This window comes from Channa argus, chromosome 16 (genome assembly GCF_033026475.1).
Source record: "Channa argus isolate prfri chromosome 16, Channa argus male v1.0, whole genome shotgun sequence".
NCBI lineage: Eukaryota > Metazoa > Chordata > Actinopteri > Anabantiformes > Channidae > Channa > Channa argus.
This window is the reverse complement of record NC_090212.1, coordinates 9,206,128-9,225,118: the sequence shown is the minus strand read 5'-3', so window position 1 is coordinate 9,225,118 and position 18,991 is coordinate 9,206,128. Positions and strand designations below refer to the sequence as shown.

General features: G+C 39.9%; 1 protein-coding gene across 5 annotated transcripts; it reads left to right on the top strand.

Annotated features, from left to right (window-relative positions):
- Positions 1-1,420: 1,420 nt before the first annotated feature.
- On the top strand, positions 1,421-18,428 carry LOC137101591 (zinc finger protein DPF3-like). 5 transcript variants are annotated; one of them, XM_067480211.1, is made up of 12 exons: positions 1,431-1,489; positions 4,669-4,737; positions 7,546-7,706; positions 8,308-8,415; positions 10,628-10,755; positions 11,312-11,407; positions 11,980-12,040; positions 12,561-12,602; positions 13,141-13,281; positions 13,698-13,811; positions 13,919-14,733; positions 16,555-18,428. In XM_067480211.1, exons 1-11 carry the CDS (start codon positions 1,458-1,460, stop codon positions 14,077-14,079), a joined length of 1,113 nt encoding a protein of 370 aa, XP_067336312.1. In that variant the 5' UTR covers positions 1,431-1,457; the 3' UTR covers positions 14,080-14,733; positions 16,555-18,428. The 5 variants fall into 5 exon arrangements, with proteins under 5 accessions (XP_067336314.1, XP_067336312.1, XP_067336310.1 ...); XM_067480213.1 differs by lacking the exon at positions 4,669-4,737 and having other exon boundaries at positions 1,421-1,489; XM_067480209.1 differs by having other exon boundaries at positions 1,469-1,489; positions 4,669-7,706.
- The last annotated feature ends 563 nt before the right edge of the window (positions 18,429-18,991 follow it).

Below are 18,991 nucleotides of genomic sequence, written 5' to 3'. Positions count from 1 at the left end.
TTTTCAAGTGTTTACAGTTTATGTCTGCTTAGGTGTTTGGATATTATTTTACACAACTGAAATATATCCAGATTTGTGTTTAAACTAGTTTTACATATATTCACATATAAATGCCTCCAAAGCAACAGCCTGACAGGTATAAAGGTCCTAACAAATTAGCAATTTTTATTCAGCTCAAAACAGCTAGTTTTAATATTATTTGACATCTTTTTTTTACATGAGTTATTTTATAAATATTAATACTTTGAAGTGAACCAAACTTTTTCCCGTCTTTCAACAGAGAAACAGATGCCAATGAAGAGATATTGAAACGTATTCAGTGACTGAAACCTTTAAATGGTCTTGCATTATTATTATTTTTGTGTTGAGTAATTGAGTAATGAGACTGTTACACATAGATATTATACAAAGCACAAGGTGATGCCTTCAACACATATGCTTTTTTTTAACTGTAAAAAAATAAGGAAAAAGGGTGTTTCGATTTTAAATCCTATTAGATAAAGTTATTTTCCCATTGCTCCCAGCTTTAAACCTTTGGGTTCATATATCTAAATAGTAGGTGGTTTATCCACCTTGTCTCAAAAAAGATTTGTCTGTCTGAATTTTGCGTCACACATGCCTTACTTCTAGACCATAATATCACACAATATATTATAGGAAATACATCATGTCAGATTACTCAGTACTGGAGTTAATTCAAATGCAAACGTGCAGTCTGTTGCTTCACATATTTTTTGTGGTGTTTGAGAAATACATTTTGTGATGTGGCTGGGTGCTATCATCAACACTCCTCAGCTACACACTACAAATCAAGCAGAAATGATGAATACAGCTAAACTAACTTGAACCAAGGATGTGTGGATATTAGCATTATATTAAAGTTTTATGGGTTCCTGCCCATACAAAAACATAATCTTACATTGCCTCCATGTGCCTAGTACGTGTGTTTGTGTGTTTAAATCTCCCCATATCAAATCACTTTCTGTACTATATGTGGGAGGAATAGATCGTGTAAACGCCTGTGTATTAGGAGTCTTGCTTCCACTCTTTTACAGCACTGCATCTTCAGATGAAGTGAGGGAAAATTATTTGCTTGGTGCTTATTGATGATGATGAATGATTTATAATTATTTTAATAAATAATTAAACGCAAGCTTCCATGTTGATATTCTTTGGTGCTTGCATTGACTTGCCAAAGAGGATAATTGCTATGTTGATATGGATCCAAGCTAATGTGAGGGTCTCTTTAAAAAGTGCTCTAATTCAGTTGTGTACAATATAAATACAAGGGAAAACCCTTTAAAATAATTTTGACAGTTTACCCCATTAAGCCACGCCCCGGCTGCGTATGCTGCAAATGTATTGGTCCACGAATTCACCCTGTTCTCTGATTGGTTATTATCCGTAGGTTTCCCTCAGAACTGCAAGACGCTAATATTGCGTTACATTGTAGCAAAATGGCGGCTGTCATTCAGAATCCACTAAAAGCGTAAGTAATTTAGACATTGAGAAATCTGTGAATATTTACTTTATTGCCAACTCGTATATTAAAACTGACTGTTCCTGCATGCCATTTCCTGTCGTGTGCATATAGCAAATTAAGCTGTCTTAATCTTTTTTGTGTACTTCTTGCATTGCAAAGTAGCATCGTATAGTTCTTTTATTCCCCCAAATTTTAACATTTAGTCCAAAACATGTGCGTTTTGCTGCCTGGCATTTTGACTGCATGAGGCGAGCTTTTCCTTCACACGGCTTAGCATTCAAACACAATAGAGTGTCGTCTTTTCTGGGCTATGAATTTATTTTAAAACTGTCGACAACGTGCCTTTGCGAGGCACCGAATAATTAAAAGCCGATTTCCGTCGTGCTCGGCTAGCCTCAGCGACGGAATATCATCTGACATTCCGAAAGTCGTTTATAGTTGGTGTGAATTGTCGACATGTCAACTTTGGCTCCTCCGAGCGCAGACGTGGTCAGGACCCGGTAAAGCAAGGGAGGAGGCATTTTGTATTTGCATGCTTGCTGGCGAAATCGACAAAAGTGTCAGCGATTTGAATCCAGTGTTGAAATAGTGTGCGCATACAGACTATGCACTACTCGTTTTTATCGCTCAACTTCAAAGAAATGCTCCACCTTTTTTCCATTTCTCCTTTGTTCTTCTGTATTGTTTCCCCAATTCCACTGGTAGACGTTACTGTAGCCCAACTTAGACACAATTACCCCGCTGCTCCGTGTCTTGTTTGTTTAATAACTAGATAATAATTTATTGTGTCGCGTAAATGCACATTCTGTTGGAGGTGACATCAGCTTTCAGCTGTAGCTTGTGGTTTCTAGTGATCCTCATGCCTCCTTGGTGCTGTGGAGGTAGAGCAGGCACTCCACTGTGGCTTTAAGTGGAGGAGTGCTGGAGATTAGCTTGGTCCAGGATCCTGGGCCCATCTGTCAGAGAGATTCTCCGACAGGAAGTGTTAGGCACAACCAGGAGAACCATCTGGTCCTCCATAGAGGAACCCTGGCACCTGGGTCGACTGTAGCGCATATAGTGGACCACACAACACCTTGCTTAGCACCCACACTGCTGGTAGTACTGTTTAGTTGTTGTAACTACACTTAGGAGAAGGGTATAGCATGATGAGGTGATGCATAATTTTGGTGGTTGAATATTAACATTTTCTGTTAAGTATTATTTTGTCAAGCTTGAGGGATTACTGGCCAAAAGACTAGTTGTTTTCAATTGCAATTTAAGAATTTGCAACCCCATTGTGCCTATTTTATATTTTGGGGTTTATAAGGATGCTGAACAGTCACAGAGGGCATAAGGGCAGAGGGCCCTCTGCATACTCATTATGTGATGGAAGCAAAAGACTGTTTAAGATCACCTTTTATGTAGCCTACTAATTTCAACCACTATGGAATTGCTCAGTACAATTGCAGCCTCCTTCTGCTGAAGCAATTCATGCTAAAGTGTTCAGTGGAAATAAAAAGTATTTCAGTGTAGCTCTTTCTATGTATTTGTTTAGTATTTAGAAATTATTATTTAAGAATTTTTTTCTTTCGTGTCTCAATAAGCTTTAGTGTGTGTCTGTTGCCAAGCTGCTGTTTCATCTTAGATTTGTTTTCTCATTCTGATGTGGAATGTCTCCTTGCTATAAGCTGTACTTAATGAAGTGTTTCAATCTGCTATAATTAGCCCCTGTCTTGGGTTTCTGACTTCATTTCACACGTTTGTCAGATTATAATTAGTCAAACTTGACACTAATTGGATGCTGCTCCTGTGGACCAGTTTGACCTTTTTTTAATATTAAGATTATTCACTTTAGGGAAATGAAACACTGGTTTGACTTTGTTTTTGAGAACTGGTGGCAGATGAAGCTGCAACATGCAAGCCTCTGCACGTCTGTGTGAGGTTCATCCCTTGTTTGAACGTGGGAGGACACTAATCTTTAATATCTGCTCATTTAAAATGGAGGAATAATAAATTAATAAAGAAGCTCATAAAGCTATGCATTAAATCTTTAGCCACAGCTGGACTTCTCTGTGAGTTGGATACATCTTCCTGCCAAATCATACAATGCTTCCCCATTCGTCTGCTGCCTTGTCATTGGTGTTTAGTCGACTTGGAGTGAGTCAGGCCTGCTGTTTATTGGCACTGCAGTGTGGAGGTGTATGGTCTGGTTTTACTCCAGCCCTCACCCAGACTGTGTGGTTCTGATTGGTGTAATCAGAGGTTGTTGTGAGGATGCAGTCACTCTATAAAACCCTCCTCCTTCTCCTCCTCCCCCTCTCTTGTTATGTGGTAGCTGTAGCTTCCTGTGCAGGAACAGTGCACCTGCAAATATAAGCAAGCTCCTGAATTGTGCACAAGAGACTTGAGTTGAGTTTCTACATCACCTTTATCCCCCTACTGTGTTTTTTTAAAAAAAAAAGTGAGATCTCTTCATTGTGTGACCGTTTTAATATACACTCTGGAGTTTTCTCATGTGTGCAGATCATTTTGCCTCTTTAAACTACTCTCCTGTAAACTACAGTCATGAGATATGCAAAATTGGTGTTGACACATGCTCACATTACGGACACAGGCATGTGACACAGTGAACCGTTGGCAGGAACATGCTGATAGCGGAGGTCCCACTGGCCACAAGATTTGCTTTTGTTCCTCGGCCTCATGCACACACACCTTCTCTACTCAACTGGAAGATAATTGAGGATGTGTAGCACATACCTCTGAGGCACCTTTTTAACCCTGAAACACACACAACGTCAGACTCCCTTTCACTTTTACGTTACCAGCATTTTTGTTACTAAAATTAAAGGTATTGTGCAACATCTTTCCAATATTTATTGTAATAGAAATGTACTCTCTAACTTATCTTAATGTGGAGAGGTGCTATCAAAGCTCCACATGACAGACTCATTGAAATAGCACTGGCAGCAAGGCAGAGATGTGAACTGCTAATCTAAATTTTTCTTTTTGTATGTGAACCTGAAAGTAAACGCTCCCAAAATGTTGACAATTTTCACTGCATAGGAAAACTGTGCACACAACCTTTGTAAGTATAGCAGGTTAAAGTTGAAACAGGATGCCAATGTGTAAACTGTTATAAATGTTTACGACTAACAGCGCATGTAAGACATTTACTACTTGCCTTTACTTTCTCTTACCATTAGGTTAAAATCAAACCAAACAAGAGGGGAAAAGTCTTGGCTGCAGAGATACAGTACGGGTGGTGAGACTGTGTGAGTGTCTCTACCATCCTGTGTCATTGGATGTGTGAGTCTTATCACTCATTACAAGTGTTAGAAAGATCTCTCACCTAAGCGAGCGCACCTGCTGCTCAGGGCAGTGGGATAGAGAGCCTGTTATTGTACAGACAACCAGCACCCACCAGACAACTTTCATTACCTATTAGTTCTCTTAGTTCCTACCACCAACCCTCCCGTAAACCCTGCACATTTCCCTCAGGGCTGACCAGCAACCTCTCCAGGTCTGTTAATGACACTTCATGGTTTGTACCATTTAAACATGCATATAGTGAACTTGTAGGGAGCATCTACAGCTAGTCTGCTTCAAGTTAAATGATATGTCAGACTGCATCCCGTTAGAGCTGTGTGTTAATATCAAGGAATAGCAGTGAAGCACACAGATTAGTTTAACAGGGATTTGCTGTTGGAAACAATACATTTTAATATATGCAAACGATATCAATCTGTTGCATGGAATTTATACATTTTATTACATGTGTGTCTTTTTATTTTATAAGCCATTATTATAAAATCGAATCCTTGATGAAACTCTTACTCGAGATGTCAAACCTCTAAACTTGTCGGTTCAGCTTGTGGCTGAACTGTTTTGACTATAAGCGAAGTTCTAGAAGATTATTTGCTTTAATGAAATGGAATTAAGAGCGAGTCCCATATTTCTTTTTCTCAGGAACCTCTTATATTCTCTAGTATATTTATAGGCCAGTATATCCAGTAGATGTATACATGGTGCTCGCTCCCAAGTTAATTTCCATGAACAAACAAATCATAATGTTGTAGCATTTGCATCGCTATTTATCAGAGACAGAAAGCTTGAAGCTGGACGCTCATCTTAGTGACCAAACACTGACTCAGAACTGTCCAGAAGTGGTTTGCACTGCTCCAAGCTGGTCATTTGAGCACCAAAGATGATCCAAGAAAAGGACCTCCTATTAGAAGAGAGGTCTTTCCAAGTGCACATTGAATCACCAAGACCATCTTTTCATTGGTGCTTTTGGGATCAACTTGTTATATGTTGCACCCTGACCTGCCCACTATTGATTTCTGGCTCTTCCCGAAAATCAAGGCCATCATCAATGTAAAATGCTAAAGGATGTAGTTGAGGGTGTAAAACTTGGGGGGCGGGGGGGGGGGATGACTATTTTGAGAGGGTTCTTTGACCAAGGCTTCACAAGATGCAGAAGTGCACTGAAGTTATTTTTATTAAAGTGAATAGATTTGCAAATCCCTGTGTGATTTGCCTTGAAATATGCCAATACAACTGAAATGTATATTTTCTGCACTTTATATGAACAACCTGTAAATTATACTTATGGTAATTATTATGACAGTAAAGCGGCTGTCGTATGACTTTAACACGAGAAAGGACAAACAATCCTGCAGTTCTTAGTCACGATCAGTTTGTTATCTTTGTACCTCCTCTCATTCTTTATTTTTCTCATTCTCATTTCCCCTACACCTTCCACCTCTCCATGTTCTGGCTCTGTACCTGTGATTTTTTTTTACTTTTCTTCATCACACTGACACGAATCCTCTATTTCCAAGAAGCCTCACATACTTTTGCTTTGCCTGAACCACAAAGCTGCAGGCTTTGTGCAGGATAGGATGCTGTTTTATACACAACTGCTCATATGCTGGACAGAGGATCTGGAAGAAGATGACAAATCACCCTTCCACCTCCTTACATCACAAGTTTAACATTCCTGGCTCGACTCGCAGCCAGCAGTTCATTAGCTTCATGTCAAAATGGCCGTCTTCCAAGAGCTGAACCTAAGAAAACATGGATAAACTTCATTATGCGAAGGTGGAGATGTTCATATTAGAAGGGAACTTCTACAGTACTACTTGCCCTGCTGGCACTGTGATAAAACAGCATACTGTGAAAATCACACGTAAAGTACCTCACTATGGTTTCAGAGTTGCAGCATTTACCTCGATATTTGATACAGCCAAATTAGAACCTGCCCTGTGCTAGGCACTCTGCTGAGATTAATTAAGTAGGCTAATTACCATACCAGGCGTGTGGCAGCAATTGAGGGCTTGAATGTGAAATATCCTCCCCCCATTTCACTCTGAATATTAACATTGAAACCCCGAGGGACTGCCAGAATCTCAATGGCGCTAAGAAAAGTGGAACTAAAGTGTGAGAGTTTGCTGCATGCTAGTTGCAGAGGTGACTTATTATCAGACCCCAGATGTACAGCAGTGTTGTTGGGATAATATAACACAGTGAACATTGCCAGAGCCTATCTAGAGTCTGATCAGACAAAGAGCCCACAGCAGTAATATGTTTAACCACAGGATTTAGACTGCCATTGGTTTGTCAGTGTGGTAAATGGCTTAAAGCAATTTTCTACATACTCAAACGCAAATGGGTGATAATTCTGCTGTGTCTTTTGGCCACGTCATTCTTTTAAATAGGTGGTCAAAACATTCAAATCAACTCCGAATATGAACTCCAGTACCACCCCAACACCCACTATGACCTCAGAATATACGCATAGTTGGATTATCCCGTCTCTGACCGTTTCAATGTAAAAACAGAGAAATTATAACCTTGTAAAAATAGAATTTGTGGTAGAGCTGCTGTATTGGATTGCATTAGATTGTACAGGTGTACCTAATGAAGAGGCTAGAGAGTATATTGTTTAAGACACCTTTTTGTATCCGAAGATTTAAAGCAGTTGCAATGTCAGTGACTGAAGTACATCGTTTAAGTCACTCGGTGTCACTGACCTCTGCTGCTAAAATTATTCCATCCCCCTCCCCCACCCCCCCGGGCAGGTTGGGTGACCAGTTCTATAAGGAGGCCATTGAGCAGTGCCGCAGCTACAATGCTCGACTGTGTGCTGAACGCAGCGTCCGCCTGCCATTCCTGGACTCTCAAACTGGTGTGGCTCAGAACAACTGCTACATCTGGATGGAGCGTCACCACCGCAGCCCTGGTGGGAAAATATAATCATGCAAAGAATTCTTTTCATTGAAAATTAGATATCTTTGGCTTATTATGCTTGTAAAATTTTACATTTACATTTCTAAAGCTAAGGTTGCCAATAGAGGTTCTCATTACTGAAACTCTTTTAGTTGCTTTTCTGGTTTATCAGACAGTGGTTATAACATTTCAGAATGGTGAGCTCAAACTTGTTCTACTTGATGTGTCTTAAAAATTAATTTGATTTCAGAAACTGTAAATGATGCAAAGCAAAGTTTGTTAAATCGTCCTTTACTTCTTTACCACCATAAATTGAATGTTTTGTGGTTTCGGAAGGTTTTATAGACAAATCAAATTATTTCAACATGTCTGGACCTTTTGAAACTATTAATTTCAAAAAGAAACTGAGAGAATAGCACCAAATACACGTCATTGTTTTGGATTATTTACAATCAGCTAATTATTTAAGCAATAACTGTGTTTTGAGTACCCTCAGCAGTGTTTGAGTAAAAGAACCTTTCATTTCTCATAATATAGTAGCCACACTATAGATCTTGAACTAATCATCATAGATAAAAGGCTGAAACTGTCTTATTTTATTTGTGCTTATACAGGAGTTGCTGCTGGGCAGATGTACACATATCCTGCCCGCTGCTGGAGGAAGAAAAGACGGCTTCACAATGCTACAGATCCCCGTCTGGGCCTCTATGGTATCCAGCTCGGTAAGCTGCCACAGCCCCTTCTCCATGAGCCCTCTGCCCATCGCGCCCTCATCCTCGTTTTTTTATTTTTATTTTTTCTTCTCTCTCCCACTCAGCCATTTCTTTCCCCCTGTCTGCTATCCTCTTCCTCCACATCACTCTGGCCCTGCACAAGGAGCAGAACAGGCTGCCAGTCATTTTTCAGAGGATGAAATGTGGCTGTGTTCACCACGGCTGGTAAACTTGTTTTGTGAGAAGTAGAACATGTAATTAGATTTACCACTGCTGGGAGCAGTGAGACAGAGTTCGGCCACGGCAGACAGTATTTAATAAATGTTATGGAATGAAGTTTGGCCTTCTCGAGCTGCCACTTGAAACAGCTCACTCAACACATTTACTCACTCCTCTCTATTCTCCCTTGATCTTGTTTTCTACTTACCACCTCCCTTGTTTATTGGTTTTGCCTCATCCTCTCTGGCACCTCTTTCATCTCTCCATCTCTTTCTGTAGTTTGCCATGTGTGCGTGTGTTTCTGTGGACAGCTCAGGTAACTGGTCCATTCTTTTTCCCAAAGCTTGCATACCCACTGGGATGTTACACTATCCTAAGGAATGAATACAACAAAAGAGAGAATGGCACACAGAAACATTAGGTTAGATCTTTCACTTTGCAGTAGTTTCTATAAAAGGCTTTTAGAAATGTGAAATAAATCTTTAGGTTCAGCATGTTTTCATTTCTGTATTGCATGGTGAAAGGACAAACGTTTATAACGTTGAGATAGTAAGAGAGTGAGAGCCTGGAAAGAGAATGCAAGATGGAGAGAAAGCATATGAAGTAAGCCTTTGTTTCCCAAACACATCCTATTGTGGCCTATTGTTTTCCACTGAGCCGGTGCTCACTAAGACCCCACCACCACCACCCTGTTGTCCCTTACTTTCTCCAAAAACAGTGTATTGTATGTGCTCTCCACAATTGCCCAACAGAGGGGAAACATACCCTGATTTAACCTGGCGTCTCCTATACAGAGCATGTCATGCAGCTGGCCAGAGGTGGCCAGCACAGGGCAGCAGTGAGACTCTGTCCTTCTGCCTCAGCCTGTCTAACTGATGGCGTGTTAGAGACTGGGGCTGCATGCAGAATCAGCTCCTTGCTGCAGGCTGCTGCCGACTCTATTTTTAGCCCCCAGCTCCCATGGGTTGGGAGGGAGGTGGTGGGGTGGGGGGGTATGGTGGGGGTGGGGGGTCTGTCTCGTCGCGGAGAGTTGAAAGTCAACGTGTGCAGACACAATGGTAAAGGACTGGCATCGCATGGTATAGGGGCCCATTTTAGAAACCATGTTATATATTCTTTTCGGACCCAATTCTAAAATCTTTGTACCTATGCAGTCCTCCATGGCTCCAGCACTTATTGTTTAATATTCAGTAAAAGTCTAGCAGTGTTAACATGAAGGGCTGATTAGGTAGCTGAAGAAAGGGGAGGTTTTGAAGTGTGTCTTGTTTTCAGACATCCTCAAAACAGCTGGATGATCATAAACCTCTGTGGAGAAGAGATTTTGTGTATCTGACTGACTGTCAAAGCTTTTGTTTGCTCTGCTTTGTCTGTCCAACCTGCTTTTGCCTCCTACTCTATTTGTTTAGATCTTAAACTGTAGGAGGATATATTTCCATGATGTGTTCAGGTTAAAGCGATAAGCCACTTGACAACATTGTACCTCTGAGATTCCTGATGTCTGCATAGACCGGCATCATTGAGAGCTCACCCATGACAATACATTCTTTAAGAATGAAATTATGAACTATTTTCATAGCACTATATCCCCAGTGATATAGTGCTATGAAAATAGTTGTGATGACACATTCTGTTGCAAGCAAAATATAAGTGACAGCTACTGCAATGACGAGCAAATGTTCCAGCTATTTGCCACATGTTGGGTGTAGTGGAAGTGGAAAAGAACAGAACAGACCTAATGGAAATATGCTGATAGAAAGGTCACACAGGGTAGAGCTTGTGTTGTTAATAGATCTTGTCAAATTGCATTGCATAATGAAAAGCAACACATGCTAGAGGGTTGTACAGCTCTGGAATCATTAGCAGGATACAGGTTCAATTAGTTGAGTGATTTACCTGTTTATTACTGTACCTCAGGTAAACAATCGATAGGTGCTGTCATACTTTTGCAAAACCCTGAGCTGCTATTTTGATGGTTCATCACATGTTGTCTGTCTTTGTACAGATGGCAGCCTCATGTCCAAGGACACTTTGCCCACCCAGAGCACCACACTGGAGGCTCTGCTGCGAGGAGAGGGTCTAGACAAAAGGAACAGCTCTAAGAACGATGAGGAGAGCTTGTTGGAGATTCAGGTTGGTTCCATGTATTGTTCGGGTTAAAATCGTAAGCTAAATGCTTAAAAATGTAAATTTTCATTCAAAATGATTCAGGACCCTGGCAAATGTAGCACTCCAAATAGTTGCCAGGGCAACCAGGCCAGTTTTCCCAGCTGACCTGCAGGTCTCATTAGCTGACCGCTGTCTCACTGAGAAGCAGTTTGAATAAGTGGACTGCTTCAACTTTGACCCCCTATTTACTGTCATTTATATATATTTATAGTAATAAGTAAATGCCACACGCTAATGCATATAAACAAAGAAGTTTACATTTTCAGCCTCCCCTCAAGGCAGAAAGCTGAAAGCTCATCTTGCTCGTACAAAAAGAACCGAGTTAATAAAGATTATAAGACGTAAGCATTTTTTAGCAAACTGACATTTATACCTGTTCAAAGAAGGCTGTATCTGCCAGCAATATCAATATTAAAAACTGAAAATGATTTTGTTCCTTTTTTGTGCTGTTGAGTTTTTTTTCCCCCATCCAACTGGGACTGAGTATTGAAGTATTCTATCCTCTCGGTCTATGTTTCAGAGGGTTCTGGAGGCAGATGCAGCAGAGGATGCTTTCAATGATGACGATGACTACGAGGTGGACACTCCCAAGAGGAGACACAGGGGCAAAGGAAGAGTAAGTGACAAATAAGACATTGAACACTACCAAGCACTCCACTAAAAGATCAAGAAGAATCGCTCCTGTTAGCCAGTTTCTTAGGGGTTCTTTAAAGAGTTTACCACACTCGGGAGCAAGTATTCTTCAAAGCCCTCTGTGTATTTGGCTCTTTCCCTTCAGTTGTAACCAGTCCCAATGCTGCAGCTACTGCTGCTGAGAAGCCCCCCACAGCACCATGTTGGCACCACCATTCTTTAATTAAATTGCTTTAATTGCAGACCAGATCGTCTTCTTTTCCTCATGCTCTCAGCATCCTTTAAATGCAGTTTGGCAAACTCCAGGCATGCTGCCATATGCCTTTTACTGTTTTTATGTTATCCCTGTGCTATAAAAGTCTGAAAAACTTGATTCCTTCTTCTCTTGGGAGATTGCTTGTGGTTCAAGACTTCTGCCAGTTCACAAATGTTAAGGCCATCAGAAACTCTAAAGGCTGTAGAAATAGTTTATACCCTTGTGCTGTATGTATATGTCAGTAGGCTGTGGGCATAGATTTTATTGCATGTGCTTTATGGGACAATTTATTTTCTCAGGGTCGAGGATCAGGCCGCAGGAGGACAGATCTGGACAACGACAAGCCATATGTCTGTGACAGTAAGTAGAGAACATCAGGTTTTACCTCCATATCCTTTGTTTACAATGCTGAGTTTACAGTGTTATATAATTTCTGGATAGTTTATTGATTATTCGGATATTTATTAAACTTTTCTGTTAGACAAGACTTAAGGGATAAGGTTAGGATATGGATAAGGTCTACATTGTTGTTTTTAATAATGTGAGTTGCATATGCTGACCCTAAGGTCTGTGAATCTAGAAATATATATTCTCTATTCTAATCTGTATATAAAACTTATAGATCCCTCAATTGCACCCAAAATACTGACAGGTCAATTGGTTTCAAATCAACTCAGGGTAAATCTGTAACTTTATCGGTATAACCACAGATTATTCGAGATGAAACAAAGTGAAACAGTGTCCCTGTAGTCTCGAGTGTTCCTCTACATACAAGTAGCATGTGGGGAATAAACAAGTGGAGGGTATTGGATTGTCTGCTTTCTGTGGTGATTCGTCTTTATTATGTTTTCTCTTCTTTGCATTGTCTTTTCTGTTTCAGACAGATACAAACAAAAGCAGAACTCCAAATCTTCAACCTCAGGTACCCTGATTTGTTGTCTCTTTGAACTGTAGTTTTTCAAGATACTAGTTTTGATTGATGTTATAGTGGCAGTGTTGTAAGTGCTGTATTATTGATTTAGGCCCTATATTATCTTACTTTTCTGAAGCTGAAAAGTGCCCTTGGTGCTGTGAATCCGAGACACAGTTATTATGTTGTCTGGTTTTGTGTTTTATTTGACTGACTGTTGTAATCAGATCCTGAAGTGGTGACTGTTTTTCCCTTTGGGAGCAACAGCTATTCCCATTAAATGTCACTTTTTTCAAATTTACCTACTATTGATGAAATTGATCCAATAAAAAACTCCAATTAACTACATGTTAATATTTTTATATTTTTATTTATCTTGCATCATAACATATATGTATGTATCTATGTATCGCCAGCTTTTCACACTGTGGGTGGGTGTTTGAATGTCTCGTTATAATAAAAGCACGAGGCCTCTACGTTTAACACAAGTGATCAGAAATGGAAAAGGTCCAGTACAGCAGTACTAGTCTGAACAACCTGTTTGTTGCAGTTTGTGTGAAGCGCTACAGAAACCGTACAGGACTAAGTTACCACTACACCCATTCCCACCTGGCAGAGGAGGACAGAGCTGGAGAGAGGAGCACGGTGGTGTCCAGATCCCCCTCTGTACCACAGACTGACAGACATAAACGTAAGATGCCTGACTGGCGTTAGTATCTATATATTGTGAAAATGTTGTGTTTTGACAAGACTTTGCTTTTTTTTTTTTAATTTTGAGGGGCAGCGCAAGAATAGTTGGTGTCTGGCTGACTGTGTTTGGCATTTCCAGGCAAGCAGCCAGGACAAATTGTTAGTCCCAGTCAAGCTATAGTGTAAAGAAATTAATCACTCAATTCTATTTTTGTTCATCGAAAAAACAAATTTTAAAAGAGTTTTTCAGAAGCACAAAGTTGATATCACATAAAGCAAGGTGCTGAAGGTACTTTAAAAATGGATCTAAAAAATGTATTTCATTTGTGCCTCTACTGTATATGTTTTACATGGCCAGGTCTTCTCAAGGTTCAATCAATTAGCCCTAAAAACTTTTCCTGATTTTGTTCCTGACAGGACCAAAGGGTCCAACCAGGACCAGCATTCCTAGCAACTACTGTAATAAATGCCAGGGCTCGAACAAGAAAACGGGTAAATCTGGGTCTCCCTGCTCAGCCTGCCAATGCACAAGTGAGTTTTATATTTATTTTATTCACATGTATATAAAGCATTTTTCTTCTAACATTAAAAGATAGATGCTAAAACACTGACTGTTCCTTTCCTTGTCTGTGTTCCAGCTGACTGTGGAGAAGAGAAGGAAGATGGGACTTTTGCCGGAGCCGAGGAGCTGTTCGGCACCACCTCGGAGAGCGACACTTCCACCTTTCACGGCTTTGAAGATGACGACCTGGAAGAGCCTGCCACAAACAGCAATGGAATATCCAACCGACATAGATAGAGCAAAACCTTTTAAGATTTAAAGAGACAACTTTTTATTTTTATTTTTATTTTTAATATGGATTAACCTCTGGCAAAAATCTGCTGCTTCTTTGTCAATGTTTGCTTGCAGAAAGCACAAAGTGATTTCAGGACAGAGATGCAAGTGGTATTTTATCTACTGAACATTGTTGAATAATTTATGAACACATTTTTTTGATATATAAAAAAAATACATATATATATATATATATATAAATATATATATTTACTTTGAAGGCAGTAAATGACCGTCTCTTCGTGTCTTAACAAGGACTCGGTCACAATGCAAAAGAGTTTTTGGAGTGTGTATTTTTTTTTTTTTTTTTCCCCCTCCCTCACTGGATCAGAAGGAGCCTAAATGTTATGAACAAAAAACACTGGAAAAATGAAAAATTGAACAACTGAAAAATTGAAAGACCTAAATGACACGTCTGGGACATGATTGAATGTGATTGCAGACCTATACTTGATGTTTTTGAATCAGTAGTCCATATGACTATGAACGTCACTTCTTCTCTGGATTAACACTTTTGTGAAATATGAAGGAACTGCCAGAGGCCACTGGAAACGTTTGGATGAAGAAGCCTTTAAGCCTTTTTAGCGTTCATGATACGGTTTACTAAGTACATTGAAGGTAAGAATCATGCTGTCTTCTCTCCAAATGTAGAATGACGGCTAATCAAGAAATTGATCATTTATGTTACCGACACACTAAATCTATATATAGCACTGGTCTATGGGTCTAGAAAGGCTATTAGCACTAAATAAAGTGTGTGTGGGTGGGTGCGTATGGGGGACACATGTTATGGGGAAGAGTGGACTGGTTAATTATTATTATAACCCCAATTCCCAAAAAGTAAGCAAGATGTGAAAACAAATAAAAACTGAATACATGATTTGCAAATCTTATCAACCCATATTTTATTCACAACATACTACATAAACAACAAATCAGATGTTGAAACTGAAATTTTACACTTTCACAGAAAATATTAACTAATTTTGAATTTGATTGCAGCAACACATCTCAAAAGTTGGTACACGGGCAACAAAAGGGTGGAAATGTAATTGCTACCAGTAAAAAACAAATGGACGAGCATTTGACGACTAATTAGATTAATTGGCAACAGCTCAGTAACATGACTGAGTATAAAAGGAGCATTTCAGAGCCTCTAGAATGTAAAGATGGACAGAGGTTTACCAAACTGTGACAAAATGCACCAAACAATTGTGAAACATTTTTAGAAAAATGTTCTTCAATGTAAAACTGCAAAGACTTTGAAGATCCCACCATCTACAGTATGTAATATCATCAAAAATTCATAAGAATCAAGTGGAATCTCTGCACAAGGGACAAGGCCGGAGGTCAAAACTGGATGCTTGTGATCTTTGGGCCCCCAGGCAGCACTGCATTAAAAACAGGCTGGATTCTCTACTGGTCATCACTACATGGACTGAGGACTTATGGTGTCTTTCCATATGTGTATCATGCAAAGAAGCCATATGTGAACACGATCCAGAACGCTGCTGTGTTCCCTGGCCTGAATCTGACTTAAAATTGTCTGAGGCAAAATGGAAAACTGTTCTGTGGTCAGATGAATCAAAATACGAATTTTATTTTATTTTTTTGAAACCATGGATGCCGTGTTCTGCTGACTAAAGAGGAGGGAGACCATCCTGCTTGTTATCAGCGGACAGTTCAAACACCTTCAACTCTGATGGTATGGGGATGCATTAGTGCAGCTTACACATCTGGAACCACACCATCAATGCTGAAAAGTACATGGAGGTTTTAGAGCAACATATGCTCCCATCCAGACATCTCTTTAAGTGAAGGTCTTGCATATTTCAGTAAGGCAATGCTAAACCACATGCTGCATCCATCACAACAGCATGGCTTTGCAGAAGAAGAGTCCAGGTGTTGAACTGGGCAGCCTGCAGTCCAGACCTTTCACCAATAGAAAACATTTGGTGCATCATAAAATGAAAAATCCACCAACAAAGGCCCAGGACTGTAGAGCGGCTAGAATCCTGCATCACACAAGAATTGGACAACATTCATCACCTAAAACTCTACACACTGGTCTCCTCACTTCCCAGACATTTACAGGCAGTTGTTAAAAGAAGAGGGGATGCTACACAATAGTAAACATCACCCTGTTCCAACTTTTTTGAGATGTGTTGCTGCCATCAAATGCAAAATAAGCTCATATTTTTCATGAAATGTTAACATTTCTCAAACAACACACCAGATGTTGCAACTGTTCTATTGTGAATAAAATATGGGTTGATGAGATTTGCAAATTATTACATTCTGTTTTTATTTCTATTTTCCACATCTTCCCAACTTTTTTGGAATGTGTGTTGTATTATTATTATTATTATTATTATTATTATTATATTAATGTATTATAATTAAAATTTTTGTCTAACCGATATTGTTTGTGGTTTATAGGAGCACTTGGCATGTTGGCATGTGGCCTAAAGGTGAGAGTTACTAGTGAAGAAAAGCATTTAACCCTCTAAAACTAATGAGCCTTCATTTCCCTGCTGGTTTGGACCTAACGTAACTGACAGAAATGGATGAATAGACATCCACCTCTGCTACAGGCCATGTGACTTAATTGAAGCAACTGCTCCCTCGACGATATGTATCGATTCTTTCTAAACATTTGAAATGTGAGCAGACCCAGCTTCATTTCATCCTTTCTGCACTGTGCTGGAGCTTCACTGAACTATGGGAACACTAAAGCCCAGGCCTTTGGATTGTTTGTGCCCAACGGGTGCATTTGGGGCCCCCACAGCCCAGCCTGCCCTCTTCTGCTCTGTGACTGTGTCTGCTGCGTGATCTGATGTGACACTAAGACGTCATTATCCTCATCACTGTGCCAGCTTGCCGCTCTGCACTGGAAACCAGCTCTGACAGCCATGACCCTCCAACCGGATTGGACCAGTGACCCCCTGACCCTCAGCCATAGAGATGGTGCTTAAACCCACCACTAATACTGTACATGCAGACCTGTGGACTACTGTATTAATACTCTGATAATGACGCAAATGTTTTCTGCTTTCTGTCACCTCAACCTTCCTGAGCTCCAATTGGTTGCAGTAATTTTTCTCTTTTTTTGCATCTTTTCTCTGTTGTAATATTTCTAGGTTTTAAATGCTTCAAAGTTTGATTAGTATGACTTCTTGGGATTGTTCAGACTGTATTGATACCTCTGTCCTGATCAGGTGCACAATAGCCAGAACTACTCAGGCATCTTTCATTTCCTCTGCTGTTGATTGTTTAGCCACTCAGCCCTGATTCATGTGATTGTATTCAGCGGACATGGAGGGACAGTAACGCCACACGAGGATTCCATTATAATCGCTCATCAAGATTTGGTATGCTGCACTCTCATGCTATAGGAAAATATCGCAATAATACTTTTCTTATTTAACTTGGTGTTACACTTACCAGATTCATCTCACATTTGAAAACAGTCTTTGCAAGGGAGACATACTGTAACTCTCCTCAGATCAACATAGAAGTGAAAACTAAATCTAAGTCCAAGTGACATTTCTGTCGATTGCTTTAGAGGGTTTAATTGCTTTATGACATTTAGAAGGTGCTTGAAGTACTGTATCAAAAAAGCCTTTTAGGTCCATAGGTTGCACATGCTGTGTAAAAACTCTGTGTCCTTCATGCGATTCAGTATCTCTGCAATGTAAAAGCCACACCGTGTTTGAAGCTAAGCATTAATCCTATGTGTCTGGTATGACTTGCTTCTGCATCCAGATCATCTTTCTTCACTTCCCTCAGGGACCCTCCACACAGAAGTTTTATCTCCTCTGGATGAGGAGGATTTAAGACTTTTCAATTATCGTCTCTTGTTATGTGGCGTTTCCACAGAAAAATGGGTCATTGTATCTCTTTATCTTCCAAAGTCATACCAGTAAGTGAAAGCATGTGTCATCAATCATAACCAACTAAATGTTACCATAATACAAACAGGCCTAGTGTGGTGCAGTTTCGAACAAAAGGAGCAAAGCTCCTACATGCAAAAGTCAGTTATGTCTGCTTAAAATCAACGTATCACCAATCATCAAATAGCCTGTATACCTCGTCAAAGACACAGCAATAGGCCCTGATACTCTCTCGTCAAGCCTCCTGGGGGCGGGAAGGGAGGACCAGGGTTGGAACGGAGCCAAGAGGAGATGAAATGGACACAAATGGGCGTTTTGTTTCATCTTCAGCTGTACATACAAGTCGAAATGGAGAGAATGAAGAAGTCTTTGTTTGTTAAACTATTTTTATTGTTCTAAAAAAATAAAGAATGGATGGTATCACTCTGTGCTGTTTTTGTGAGGAAAAGGCACAGGCCGTCTTGAAAAGATGGCTGATAAGCAGAAGAATCCTGCACTGAATCGATAGGTTGAAGTGACCCTTAGACTCTGTAAGCAGACTGAGAGGAGAAACACAGCTTGAGTTTGGGAGAAAAGTGGTAGCTCAGACTCTAAATAGGGACACGACAACAAAGAGAAGCTCCAGCACAGGGATATTGATCAGCAGGTGCAGCTTGAGAAATAACATGTAAGTCTGTATGAGTAAGAGAATACCTCTATATTATATTTACTATAGAAATATATGGGCACTGTTAGCTGCACTTACAAAGTAGAAAGATTTGGAGCATTAAAGATATTTAAAGTGAGCATAGTTGATATTCTAATAAATCATTAAAAGCATAGCAATAGCATTCAATACAAATTGTGAGAGCAGTTTGTCAAATGGCTACTATGAAATGTGCAAAATCACTTTGCCACAGAGAGCCACTTGAATGGTAATAAAAGCAATGAACTGGATAAACAGATGGGTCACATTTAACTTTTTGGCAAAGAAAAACTGCAAG